The following is a 13,085-nucleotide window of genomic DNA, read 5'->3' as shown; positions in this document are numbered from 1 at the left end:
TGGTCACCAGCATCCAATCCTGAATGCCGAATCTGCGGCCCTCTAGAAGATGAGCACTCTGTAACCACCACAGGAGAGACACCCTTGTCCTTGGAGATAGGGTTATCCGCTGATGCATCTGAAAATGCGATCCGGACCATTTGTCCAGCAGATCCCACTGAAAAGTTCTTGCGTGGAATCTGCCGAATGGAATCGCTTCGTAATAAGCCACCATTTTTCCCAGGACTCTTGTGCAATGATGCACTGACACTTTTCCTGGTTTTAGGAGGTTCCTGACTAGCTCGGATAACTCCCTGGCTTTCTCCTCCGGGAGAAACACCTTTTTCTGGACTGTGTCCAGAACCATCCCTAGGAACAGCAGACGTGTCGTCGGAAACGGCTGCGATTTTGGATATTTAGAATCCACCCGTGCTCTCGTAGAACTACTTGAGATAGTGCTACTCCGACTTCCAACTGTTCTCTGGACCTTGCCCTTATCAGGAGATCGTCCAAGTAAGGGATAATTAAGACGCCTTTTCTTTGAAGAAGAATCATCATTTCGGCCATTACTTTGGTAAAGACCCGGGGTGCCGTGGACAATCCAAACGGCAGCGTCTGAAACTGATAGTGACAGTTCCGTACCACGAACCTGAGGTACCCTTGGTGAGAAGGGCAATTTGGGACATGGAGGTAAGCCTCCTTGATGTCCAGGGACACCATATAGTCCCCTTCTTCCTGGTTCACTATCACTGCTCTGAGTGACTCCATCTTGATTTGAACCTTTGTATGTAAGTGTTCAAAGATTTCCCATTTAGAATAGGTCTCACCGAGCCGTCTGGCTTCAGTACCACAATATAGTGTGGAAAAATACCCCTTTCCTTGTTGTAGGAGGGGTACTTTGATTATCACCTGCTGGGAATACAGCTTGTGAATTGTTTCCAATACTGCCTCCCTGTCGGAGGAAGACGTTGGTAAAGCAGACATCAGGAGCCTGCGAGGGGGAGACGTCTCGAATCTCCAGTCTGTACCCCTGGGATACTACTTGTAGGATCCAGGGGTCCACTTGCGAGTGAGCCCACTACGCGCTGAAACTCTTGAGACGACCCCCCACCGCACTTGAGTCCGCTTGTACGGCCCCAGCGTCATGCTGAGGACTTGGCAGAAGCTGTGGAGGGCTTCTGTTCCTGGGAATGGGCTGCCTGCTGCAGTCTTCTTCCCTTTCCTCTATCCCTGGGCAGATATGACTGGCCTTTTGCCCGCTTGCCCTTATGGGGACGAAAGGACTGAGGCTGAAAAGACGGTGTCTTTTTCTGCTGAGATGTGATTTGGGGTAAAAAAGGTGGATTTTCCAGCTGTTGCCGAGGCCACCAGGTCCGATGGACCGACCCCAAATAACTCCTCCCCTTTATACGGCAATACTTCCATGTGCCGTTTGGAATCTGCATCACCTGACCACTGTCGTGTCCATAAACATCTTCTGGCAGATATGGACATCGCACTTACTCTTGATGCCAGAGTGCAAATATCCCTCTGTGCATCTCGCATATATAGAAATGCATCCTTTAAATGCTCTATAGTCAATAAAATACTGTCCCTGTCAAGGGTATCAATATTTTCAGTCAGGGAATCCGACCAAGCCACCCCAGCGCTGCACATCCAGGCTGAGGCGATCGCTGGTCGCAGTATAACACCAGTATGTGTGTATATACCTTTTTAGGATATTTTCCAGCCTCTCAGCTGGCTCCTTGAGGGCGGCCCTATCTGGAGACGGTACCGCCACTTGTTTTGATAAGCGTGTGAGCGCCTTATCCACCCTAAAGGGTGTTTCCCAACGCGCCCTAACTTCTGGCGGGAAAGGGTATACCGCCAATAATTTTCTATCGGGGGAAACCCACGCATCATCACACACTTCATTTAATTTATCTGATTCAGGAAAAACTACAGGTAGTTTTTTCACACCCCACATAATACCCTTCTTGTGGTACTTGTAGTATCAGAAATATGTAACACCTCCTTCATTGCCCTTAACATGTAACGTGTGGCCCTAAAGGAAAATACGTTTGTTTCTTCACCGTCGACACTGGAGTCAGTGTCCGTGTCTGTGTCGACCGACTGAGGTAAATGAGCGTTTTACAGCCCCTGACGGTGTTTGAGACGCCTGGACAGGTACTAATTTGTTTGCCGGCCGTCTCATGTCGTCAACCGACCTTGCAGCGTGTTGACATTATCACGTAATTCCTTAAATAAGCCATCCATTCCGGTGTCGACTCCCTAGAGAGTGACATCACCATTTCAGGCAATTGCTCCGCCTCCTCACCAATATCGTCCTCATACATGTCGACACACACGTACCGACACACAGCACACACACAGGGAATGCTCTGATAGAGGACAGGACCCCACTAGCCCTTTGGGGAGACAGAGGGAGAGTTTGCCAGCACACACCAAAAACGCTATAATTATACAGGGACAACCTTTATATAAGTGTTTTTCCCTTATAGCATTTTAATATATATATACATATCGCCAAATAAGTGCCCCCCCTCTCTGTTTTAACCCTGTTTCTGTAGTGCAGTGCAGGGGAGAGCCTGGGAGCCTTCCCACCAGCATTTCTGTGAGGGAAAATGGCGCTGTGTGCTGAGGAGAATAGGCCCCGCCCCCTTTTCGGTGGGCTTCTTCTCCCGTTTTTCTGAGACCTGGCAGGGGTTAAATACATCCATATAGCCCCCAGGGGTTATATGTGATGTATTTTTAGCCAGAATAAGGTACTATCATTGCTGCCCAGGGCGCCCCCCCCCCAGCGCCCTGCACCCTCAGTGACCGCTGCTATGAAGTGTGCTGACAACAATGGCGCACAGCTGCAGTGCTGTGCGCTACCTTATGAAGACTGAAGAGTCTTCTGCCGCCGTTTCTGGACCTTCACTTTTCGGCATCTGCAAGGGGGGTCGGCGGCGCGGCTCCGGGACGAACCCCAGGGTGAGACCTGTGTTCCGACTCCCTCTGGAGCTAATGGTGTCCAGTAGCCTAAGAAGCCAATCCATCCTGCACGCAGGTGAGTTCACTTCTCTCCCCTAAGTCCCTCGTAGCAGTGAGCCTGTTGCCAGCAGGACTCACTGAAAATAAAAAACCTAACAAACTTTTACTCTAAGCAGCTCTTTAGGAGAGCCACCTAGATTGCACCCTTCTCGGCCGGGCACAAAAATCTAACTGAGGCTTGGAGGAGGGTCATAGGGGGAGGAGCCAGTGCACACCACCTGATCCTAAAGCTTTTACTTTTGTGCCCTGTCTCCTGCGGAGCCGCTAATCCCCATGGTCCTGACGGAGTCCCCAGCATCCACTTAGGACGTCAGAGAAAATAACCCTTTCCTTGTTGAAGGAGGGGAACCTTAACCACCACCTGTTGAAGATACAATTTGTGAATTGCAGCTAACACTATTTCCCTCTCTAAGGGGGAAGCTGGCAGGGCCGATTTGAGGTATCGATGAGGGGGCATCTCTTCGAATTCCAGCTTGTATCCCTGAGACACAATATCTATTGCCCAGGGATCCACCCGGGAGTGAACCCACTTGTGGCTGAAATTTCGGAAACGCGCCCCCACCGGGCCTAGCTCCGCCTGTGGAGCCCCAGCGTCATGCGGTGGATTTAGTGGAAGTCGGGGAGGACTTCTGTTCCTGGGAACTAGCTGCGTTGTGCAGTTTCCTTCCTCTGCCCCTGCCTCTGGCAAGAAAGGACGCACCTCGGACTTTCTTGCCTTTTTGTGATCGAAAGGACTGCATTTGGTAATACGGTGCTTTCTTAGGTTGTGAGGAAACATATGGCAAAAAATTTGATTTTCCAGCAGTAGCTGTGGAGACCAGGTCCGAGAGACCCTCCCCAAACAATTCCTCACCCTTGTAAGGTAAAACCTCCATGTGCCTTTTTGAGTCGGCATCACCTGTCCATTGCCGAGTCCACAGGACCCTTCTGGCAGAAATCGACATAGCATTTATTCTAGAGCCCAGTAGACTAATGTCTCTTTGAGCATCTCTCATATATAGGACAGCGTCTTTTATATGCCCCAGGGTCATTAATATAGTATCCTTGTCTAGGGTATCAAGTTCCTCAGATAAGGTATCCGTCCATGCTGCTACAGCACTACACACCCAGGCCGACGCAATTGCCGGCCTTAGTAAGGTACCTGAATGTGTATAAATGGACTTCAGGGTAACCTCTTGCTTTCTATCCGCAGCATCTTTTAGGGTGGCCGTATCCTGTGACGGCAGGGCTACCCTCTTGGATAAGCGTGTTAAAGCTTTGTCCACCCTAGGGGAGGATTCCCAGCATAACCTGTCCGTTGGCGGGAAAGGATACGCCATAAGCATCCGTTTAGAAATCTGCAGTTTTTTATCTGGAGATTCCCAAGCCTTTTCACATAACTCATTTAGCTCATGTGAAGAGGGAAAGGTCACCTCTTGCTTTTTTTCCCCATATATATGAACCCTCTTGTCAGGGACTGGGGTTTCCTCTGTGATGTGCAACACATCCTTAATTGCTATAATCATATAACGGATGGATTTAGCCAATTTAGGCTGTAACTTTGCATCATCGTAATCGACACTGGAGTCAGAATCCATGTCGGTATCTGTGTCAACAATTTGGGATAGTGGGCGCCGAGACCCTGACGGCCTCTGCGACATAGGATCAGGCATGGGCTGAGACCCTGACTGTCCTAAGGTTTCAGCTTTATCTAACCTTTTATGCAAGGAATTAACATTATCATTTAAAACCTTCCACATATCCATCCAATCAGGTGTCGGCGCCGTCGGCGGAGACACCACATTCATTTGCTCCCGGCTGTTTCCACATAGCCTTCCTCGTCAAACATGTCGACACAAGCGTACCAACACACCACACACACAGGGAATGCTCTTTTTGAAGACAGTTCCCCCACAAGGCCCTTTGGAGAGACAGAGAGAGAGTATGCCAGCACACACCCCAGCGCTATATAACCCAGGAATAACACAGTAACTTAATGTTAACCCAGTAGCCGCTGTTATATTGCTTTTTGCACCAAATTTTGTGCCCCCCCTCTCTTTTTACCATCTTCTACCGTGTATCTGCAGGGGAGAGCCTGGGGAGCTTCCTCTCAGCGGAGCTGTGGAGAAAAAATGGCGCTGGTGAGTGCTGAGGAAGAAGCCCCGCCCCCTCAGCAGCGGGCTTCTGTCCCGCTTTAATACACAATTTTTTGGTGGGGGCTCATACATATATACAGTGCCCAACTGTATATATGCAAACTTTTGCCAAAGAGGTCTTAAATTGCTGCCCAGGCCCGCCCCCCCCCCCGTCGCCCCCCCCCCCCCCCCCCCCCGTCGCCCAAAGACAGCATCCTGGGAGGTTGATGGTATCAAAGACAGAAACAAAAGGACAGTGTGGGCGGGAAGACCACGTGGCCTCCCTACACAACTGTTCAGCAGACGCATCACGACTAGCCGACCATTACCACTTATCGAGTGTAATGAGCCGTGACCACATTCAGAACCAAGAGGTCTGCCTGAGTAACAGTCATTCGCAGCCAGCGGGCCAATGTCTGTCTGTTAGCAGGCCAGCCCCTTCTGTGAAAGCCATAAAGCACAAAAAGAGCATCAGATTTACAGAAAGATTTGGTTCGATCCACATAAATCTGAAATGCACGTACCACGTCAAGCAAAGCTTGTGGAAAGGGTAGGAGATTGGAAAGCTGGAAACACAGTATCTTGATTAATATGAAATATGGAGACAACTTTAGGAAGGTAGCCAGACCTAGGGGCTAATTCAGCATGACGTGCTGATCTGGTGAAATCACTATGGAGCGATTTCAGCACATCAGCATATGCGCATAAGCTTTTTGTGCACATGTGCGAGGTCCTTAACTGTGTTCTCCAGAACACAGTCAAAGACCTGGAGGGGGCGTCGATGCTCCATTTAAGGGGCGCGGTCTGGACAACGGAGGAGTGTCTGGACCGTTGATGGGGTGGGTCGCTGCAAAAACGTACAACTCCCTGAAAGAAGGTGGGAGTGATTTTTCACTGGAACCAAACGGACAGAGCAGATACCTGTACCGTCAGGGACGTGAGGGCAGAGGCTCAAGTCCAACCCTGCCTGAAGAAAAGACAGACCTCTAGCAACTCTGAAGGCAGTAGGACTATAGCCCCTGGGGGAAGACCTCTGGAAATAAGTGTGCCAAATCCTGTAGTAAATTAGGGCTGAGGCAGGTATTCGAGCTTTAAGCATCGTGTGAACAACCAAGCACGAAAAGCCCTTAGATCTTTTGAGGGATGTCTCAAGAGCCACGCCGTCAGACAGATGAGCCAGGTCCAGGTGTAGACGCAGACCCCGAGTCAGCAGAGGAAGCCGAAAGGGAGTGTCTATTGTAAGACCCTACAGGTCTGCGAACAAATGGCGCCTCGGCCAGTTTGGATCTATGATCAGCATGGTGCCTCCGTTACGGAGACTGGAGGGAAAATTGAAGTTCCACCGCACCACCAGAGTGTCTACAAAGGTGGCTACGGGATCTCTGGTCCTGGACCCGTAAACAGGTAGGTTGAGCCAATTGGGTATTTGACTTTTGCTTAGTTTGTGGCATGAGGCCATGAGGTCCATGTCCGCTAGGCCCCACTTGTCCACCAGAACATGAAAGACTTACGGGATGCTGAGCCCACTCGCCGGATGTCTTGGCGGCTTAAGAAGTCTGTTTCCCAGTTGAGGACTACTGAGATGAACACCGCTGAGATAGAAAGTCAGAAGGGCAGCACCTGGAATTGATAATGCTGTTGGAGGACAGCAAATCTGAGGTATCGCTGATGGTTGGAGGTGATGGGCACATACAAGTATGCATCCTGAATATCCAACATAGCCATCCCCAGGCTTCTGTGCAAGGATAATGGAGCGGAGGGTTTCCATGCAAAACCTGGGAACCTGTATAAACTTGTTGAAGGCCTTGAGATTGAGTATGGGTCGAAAGGAAACCGTTTGGTTTCTGGACCAGAAAAATTGTGGAGTAAAAGCCTGTCCTTTGTTGCTCTGGACAAACTTGCACAATGACTCCATATTGTAGAAGAGTGTGTACGGCCTGCTGCAGAGCCAAAGCCTTGATAGGATATGCTGGAAGACCCATACAAAAAATTGTTGAGGACACCTCTGAAAAGTGAGAGGGTACTTGTGGGAGACCACATTTTGCACCCAGGCGTCTGTGGTAATTGGACGCCAGGACTCTGCACACCAAAGAAGTTGGCCCCCCACCCTGGGATCCCCAAGGAGGAGGCCCGCCCTTTCATCAGAGGGCTTGTTGTCCGACTTTGCAGCCGGGTGTCTGGTAGCCCAGAATCGCTTAGAGCGTGGTTTGTTGGACTTAGAAGAGCTGGTCTGCTTGGGAAAAGACTGGCCCTTAGCTTTTCCCTGACAGCAAAAGGACCTAAAGGATGATGTCCTGAGCTTTGGGGCAGCAGCTGAAGGCAGAAAAGCAGTTTTAGAAGCAGCAATAGTGTCCACAATTTTATCCAATTCGGCGCCAAAAGGTATGTCACCTGTGAAGGGTAGAGATTCCAGCGCCTTCTTGGAAACAGAGTCCGCCCTCCAGGAGCGGAGCCAGAGAACACTTCAAGCTGCCACGGAGGTCGCAGGACACTTTAGAAGCGAGTACTCCTGTATCTAAGGAAGCTTCCCCAAGGTAAGCTGCTTCCCTAATATGGAAGATGTGGGATAGTTGTTCCCTGGTAGCATCCGATGGGAGGCTGCATTCAGTGCATCTGCCCAGCCCTCAATAGCTTTAGCAACATAGGCCGAAGCCATAGCGGGGCGTGTTATGGCGCCCGCATGTGAGTACATAGACTTGAGGAAAGTCTCTATCTTCCTGTCAGTGGCAGCTTTGAGAGGATACAGTGGTAATAGTCAACGTGGATCTTCTAACCAAGTGAGCCACATGAGCATCTACTGAAGGGGGAGCCTCCCACTTAGTACATCCCGCTACTGGAAAAGGGTAAAACGATATAACTGGGACTGCTTGTTAGGCGTAAACCAGGCTTCATGCATGCGGTCGGTAAACTGATCCGACTGAGGGAATTCTGCTTTAGCGACTTTTTGTCATTTAAACGCAGACCCTCTTGTACAGGATCCTGGGAGAGGGATAAGCCAGCTGAACAGGATCTACATGTATCCAGTATGGGAGACCAGTCTCCGTACTACCTTTGGAAGACATTACGGTATAGGCACTATAAGCACACAGTATGTGTAAGGCCAGACAATGCAATGTGACACCCCTCACATTTTATGTGAGGTACTGAATCTATATACAGTTGGGGGTTTATATTAATGGGTTTATGAGGTAGTAACTGGTATATAACTGTCAATTATAGAAGCAGAAACAGTAAATCAGCACAGCAGTTACTGTCAGCACCAAACTAAAACTGTCTGGCTTATAGGCTGGGGGCGGGGTATAGGGGAGGAGGGACAAATGCATTCTGGGAGCTAAAGCCTTAACTGTTTGGTGCCTGGTTCTCTCTAACCACCTACACCCCATGGTATCCCTGTGGACCCATATGGACCCTGAGGAAGACATAGTGCCACCGGGAACAGTATCACAGGACTACAGCAGACTGGGCACATGATCGGGGGCCCAGGGATGGCCCATCCCAGGTGTGATTAGGAAAATAAGGGAGGTGAGCCAGACTGGGCAAGGGAACATGCCCTCTCCGGTGGCAATGTGGGGGAGGCACAGTGTGTGCATTTTTGACGGGCACCTTGTGAATACTCTGCCGCATCCATCAGTGCTGAAAGAAGTTACCATACTATGGTCAATGACACTCTCTCCGGAGCGACCCCAGGCGCCTGGTGGAGATTCGATCAGTAACAGAAGCGCCCTGTGACCACGCTATATGAAGGGCACTGAGGTGGTGGGATTGGTGGTACATAGGGAGAGGTTAGCTTTAGGCACCACCAGTGTTAGGCTGCGGTGGGGGGTATTAAGGGTTACTCTGCGGGAAGGGAGGGTTAGGAGGGTAGATGGAGAGGGTAAGTATACTTACCGGACCTGCCGGGGTTCTCTCCATCGAGATGCCGCTGTCAATCTTCGGGCCACTGGCATCCCGAACACCGGTCACTCATATCCCACCCTCCAGGTGATACCAATGTGTAACACGAAGGTTTGGATGTGACGCTCCAAACACTCTACATCACTAGAGCACTGACACCAATAAACCCTGCAAGTCTCTAGTAGCCCCCATGCTCGGGTCACTGAGGACCGGTAACGGTGTGTATCCAGCTTTACGCAGCTCACCGGGAATCTGAGATCTGTGCTCATCTGCTGTTTGGGAATGCAAGCTCTCAGTCTGGTGGAGTCACTTCTACTGTTCATCCTCGGGAGAGAGGATCTGTAGATGGAGGCAGGACACAGCGCCACCTGGAGACTGCAATGAAACACTGCACCCAGTATACTTGCAGAAACCATCGCTCATCTACTCAAAAGATTTTTGTCTCGAGCAAGTTTCCTAACTCAGCGCAAGGCATCAGGACTACATTGGGTGTGTTCAAAACAAAGGCACTCAATGGCCAACTATACAGTGTGGATGGAATAAACGTCTGTGCTGGCTGCTTGTTTGGACACATCTGCTATATTTACTATTCTATTGTTAGGAGGACAGAACCCAATCTCCGGGCCACTGCTTTTTCTGCCGGCTCTTTGTGGCCCTTTCTTTGTTCTCTAATACACAATTTCTTAAATTAAATGCAGTAAAGAGAGGATTTTGGTACTTACCAGGTAAATCTCTTTCTTTGAATCCATAGGGGTCACTAGAGTACTCTGATATATGGATGGGCGTTAGCAGGGGATATGCTCATTTAAATATTCAAATTAGTAACCCTCCACCCCCTCCATACTCCCATGGTACCTCAGTTGTTTTTGTGCCTTCGCCAATGTAATAATACATAAAACAGGTAGGGTTTAGCAGCCAGACAGCGGTGCCCACAGAGCTACAGTGCACCGCCCTATAATACAGCGCCTGGCGCTGGGGACAGGATCCCTTCCCTCCGTGTACACCGAGGGTCTCACACGTGTATCCTCACCCCCTCCTCATTTACACACAATGCAGACAGCAGGCAGGGTACAGATATTTTTATTAGCCTTTCTTTCCATAGGAAACCAGGCTAAAATGAATAGAAATACAACATAAGAGATAGCATGGCATAGTGGCATGTACCGTTATTGTGGAAAGCTGCAGCTCGTACAGGTCCGGAGATGTGTGCCCCACTTCCTGCGCTCGCTTCCAGCTCTTCACCACGGCATCCCCAACTCCAGGATGCGTTCTCTCGTACTTGTCTCTGTATTTCTGGCGATTCAATTGTTAAAATACTGAAATTAATCTTCTTTATTATTTTTTGTTTTATACCATGCTTCAGAGACGCCGGTTTGGTGCGTTAGAACAGCAAACCGGCATCTGTAGTCGTTTGCCTAGGGTCCTACATCGTAGGGCTCCAGCACTTCCACAGAGCTGAGAGCAGACAGCAAGACCTGCGCGCAGCCTGGAGAGATTGGCATCACGCCGAGGATCGCTACCGAAACTCCAGCACCGGTGAGGATTGGTCGCCCAACTCTATAGCGCCTTCGCTCGGCATCGTCAGAGTAGTGCACTGTACGCGCACAAGGGTATTCCCGGAGAGAGCGACATTATTCATTGTACACCGACACTCAATTTTTACCTCATTTCAAACCTTTCCAATTGAACCAGCTTCTGCTGCAACCTTGGAGAGCCGGAGCCCTCACTTGCCATAAAACGTATCTTTATAGCCTTTTAAATATAAAAGACTGGCTGCAACGCAAGGAAGAATCCACGTTCCGTCTTATTGAGCAAGGCCTGTTTCACTGAACAGAGCAAACACTGGCTTACGTAGTCCATGGACAATAAATTATTTTCCCATCTTCTGAAATGGTCTGTGGATTTAAATTTAAGGACAAGTTTTTTTTTTGTTTTTTTGTGTGTGTGTTTTTGTTTAAAAAATAAAAAAAAGAATAAAAAGAAAAATTAAGCGGGCATGGGAGGGCAATTAAAACAAAAAAATATTTACTTCTATAAATAGTTATGTGGGGCGACCTCCCCTCATTCTCTCCCGATAAGCTCCCGTCATTCTCTCCATGATCACCTCAAACAATTCCAATTAATTTTTGGACTGGGGAACGGTCATCACCCAGGTGTGGATTTTTGTTCATTCCCTTCACGTTTGTGGTTATCCACTGTTCTGTACCCTGATTGGCGAAGAGAGGAACGCAAGGAAAAAAAAAATGTTTATATAAAGTTGCTGAAAGTGACCCTCAATGCGTCTCATCAGTCTCCACCTTGAGGGTCTCAAGAAAGTCATTTGATTAAAGTCTCTAGTTGTCCTCTGACTCTTCCTCTGCCTCCCGCAGCCAAGTGAAAAAGGCAGTGACTGATTTAAGTGCTACACCCTTCCCATTCTGCTCCGCCGGGTCTTTACTGCTTTCCCACCTGTAGAAGGCGTCCTCGGAAATCACTTCTTCATCGTAGAGGCAGTCAAAGAACATCCGGAGCAAGTCTGTGAAAAGAAAGAAAGAATCCTTAGCTTCAGCTGGGCTCTCTACTAACACAACTATAATTCTGCATGCTCATATGTGCTAACTCTCCTATTGGAGGACCTCGGAGTAGAGGCCTAGCTAGGCGTTCCGGCACTTTATACTGTGCTGCAGGCAGACACCTTCCCAGAACCATAACATCAAAACATTAAAGAAGAACTAGAAACTTAAGCATAAAAGGGTGGGGGGCACAAAGTGTCCAGAGGACAGAAATGAGTGTTCGTATAAAAGGCCCAGTTTCAGTCTCCGCTAATTGGGAGTACTGGACACCTTGGGGGAACTTCAAAGCTGCCGCCAGAGGTGGGTGCTCTAAGTAGAGCAGGTAGAAGCAACTGTCCTGTATAACTAGCCATCCTGGATGGAAACACATTGCCCTGTATGACTTGGAAAACTAGGTGGCGCCAGTCAGAGCTGATCAGCAGAGGCTCCATGCCATGCCGCCCAGAAGGCCTTGTTCCAACGTAAACCTCTGGTGAATTACACCTAGCACAGATCTGCCTAGATGCTGGACACAACTCTTATGGGGGACCAAAGATCTTCTGTCCTGCACACATCGCGTGTTCCAAGGCCTGGCAGCATCCACAGAGTTGAGTTTCATTCCAGAGACCTACCCCGGATCTAAGGATGGAATCGCGATAACCTGATGCACATGGCCTGTGAGGAAATATGGTTTCATGTAGCCCTGGAACACACTGCACTGCCCATCACCCTAAGATTTCTATAATGCCTCCCTGATAGCCGTGGTATGCCCACCTCCATGGCACTGTCTGAGTGGATCTTCATAATGTGTCTATGCAAGAGACGCCGTCCTCCGCCTAGAGTGCTGGACACTGCTGTCAGTTCAATCACATCTGTCAGGCATGACGGCTCCTGAGACCAAAGACCCTGAGAAAAACACTGCCCCGAAAGCGGACGTCCACCGCCAGCATCGTCCTCTCTCTCAAATGGTGGAAAGGCTATCTGCGTTGAGGTTGTTGTGCCTTAGCCACCAGAAGAGCAAGTGATGCATGGTTGGAGACCATCTGATGAGCTGGTTGGTCAGATGGTAGCGTAACGTCCTCCATTATGACACGAGTTGGAATTCACTCCATGGTCCCGTGCAAATTGCACAACCTCAAAAATGGAACCCATCTTCCTTAAGGAGATTCAAGCAAACTGAAGAGAGGTCTACTGTTGTCACTGTATACTATCACTGTCTAGGGTCAGCCACCCATGGAACAACTGGGAAGTTGTTGCATCAGATTTGTTGTCATTGCCTCTCCAGCCAAACATTCTCAGGTCCGTGCAGTTCTTAACACTTCAACCTGAAGCAAGGTGGCGGGCCTGTCCTGATCAGCAGACCCTGCAGGTAATAATTATCCTTTATTTACATCGCACCAGAATGGGTCTGCAGCGCCTCAAAAAGTATAAGAAAGTACATAAAAAGAAAACAATGATACACTGCAGTACGTAACATTGCAGGACATGGTATAACCACTGCTATAGCAGCATAGGGGCCCATTTATCAAAC

The 13,085-nt window shown here is 49.2% G+C and overlaps 1 protein-coding gene across 6 annotated transcripts in view; it reads right to left on the bottom strand.

The window, feature by feature from the left end:
• Nucleotides 1-10,087: 10,087 nt before the first annotated feature.
• EIF4G3 (eukaryotic translation initiation factor 4 gamma 3) overlaps nt 10,088-13,085 on the bottom strand; it is a 193,413-nt gene continuing 190,415 nt past the window's right edge. For all 6 annotated transcript variants that reach the window (XM_063942065.1, XM_063942061.1, XM_063942063.1 and 3 more), the window contains one exon: nt 10,088-11,538. In XM_063942065.1, the coding sequence (XP_063798135.1) occupies nt 11,357-11,538 (182 nt within the window). In that variant the 3' untranslated portion in view covers nt 10,088-11,356. The remainder of the gene's footprint in view (nt 11,539-13,085) is intronic.

This window comes from Pseudophryne corroboree, chromosome 10, assembly GCF_028390025.1.
Source record: "Pseudophryne corroboree isolate aPseCor3 chromosome 10, aPseCor3.hap2, whole genome shotgun sequence".
Taxonomy (NCBI): Eukaryota; Metazoa; Chordata; class Amphibia; order Anura; family Myobatrachidae; genus Pseudophryne; species Pseudophryne corroboree.
The sequence above is the reverse complement of the archived record's forward strand: the minus strand, read 5'-3'. Positions and strand labels throughout refer to the sequence as shown.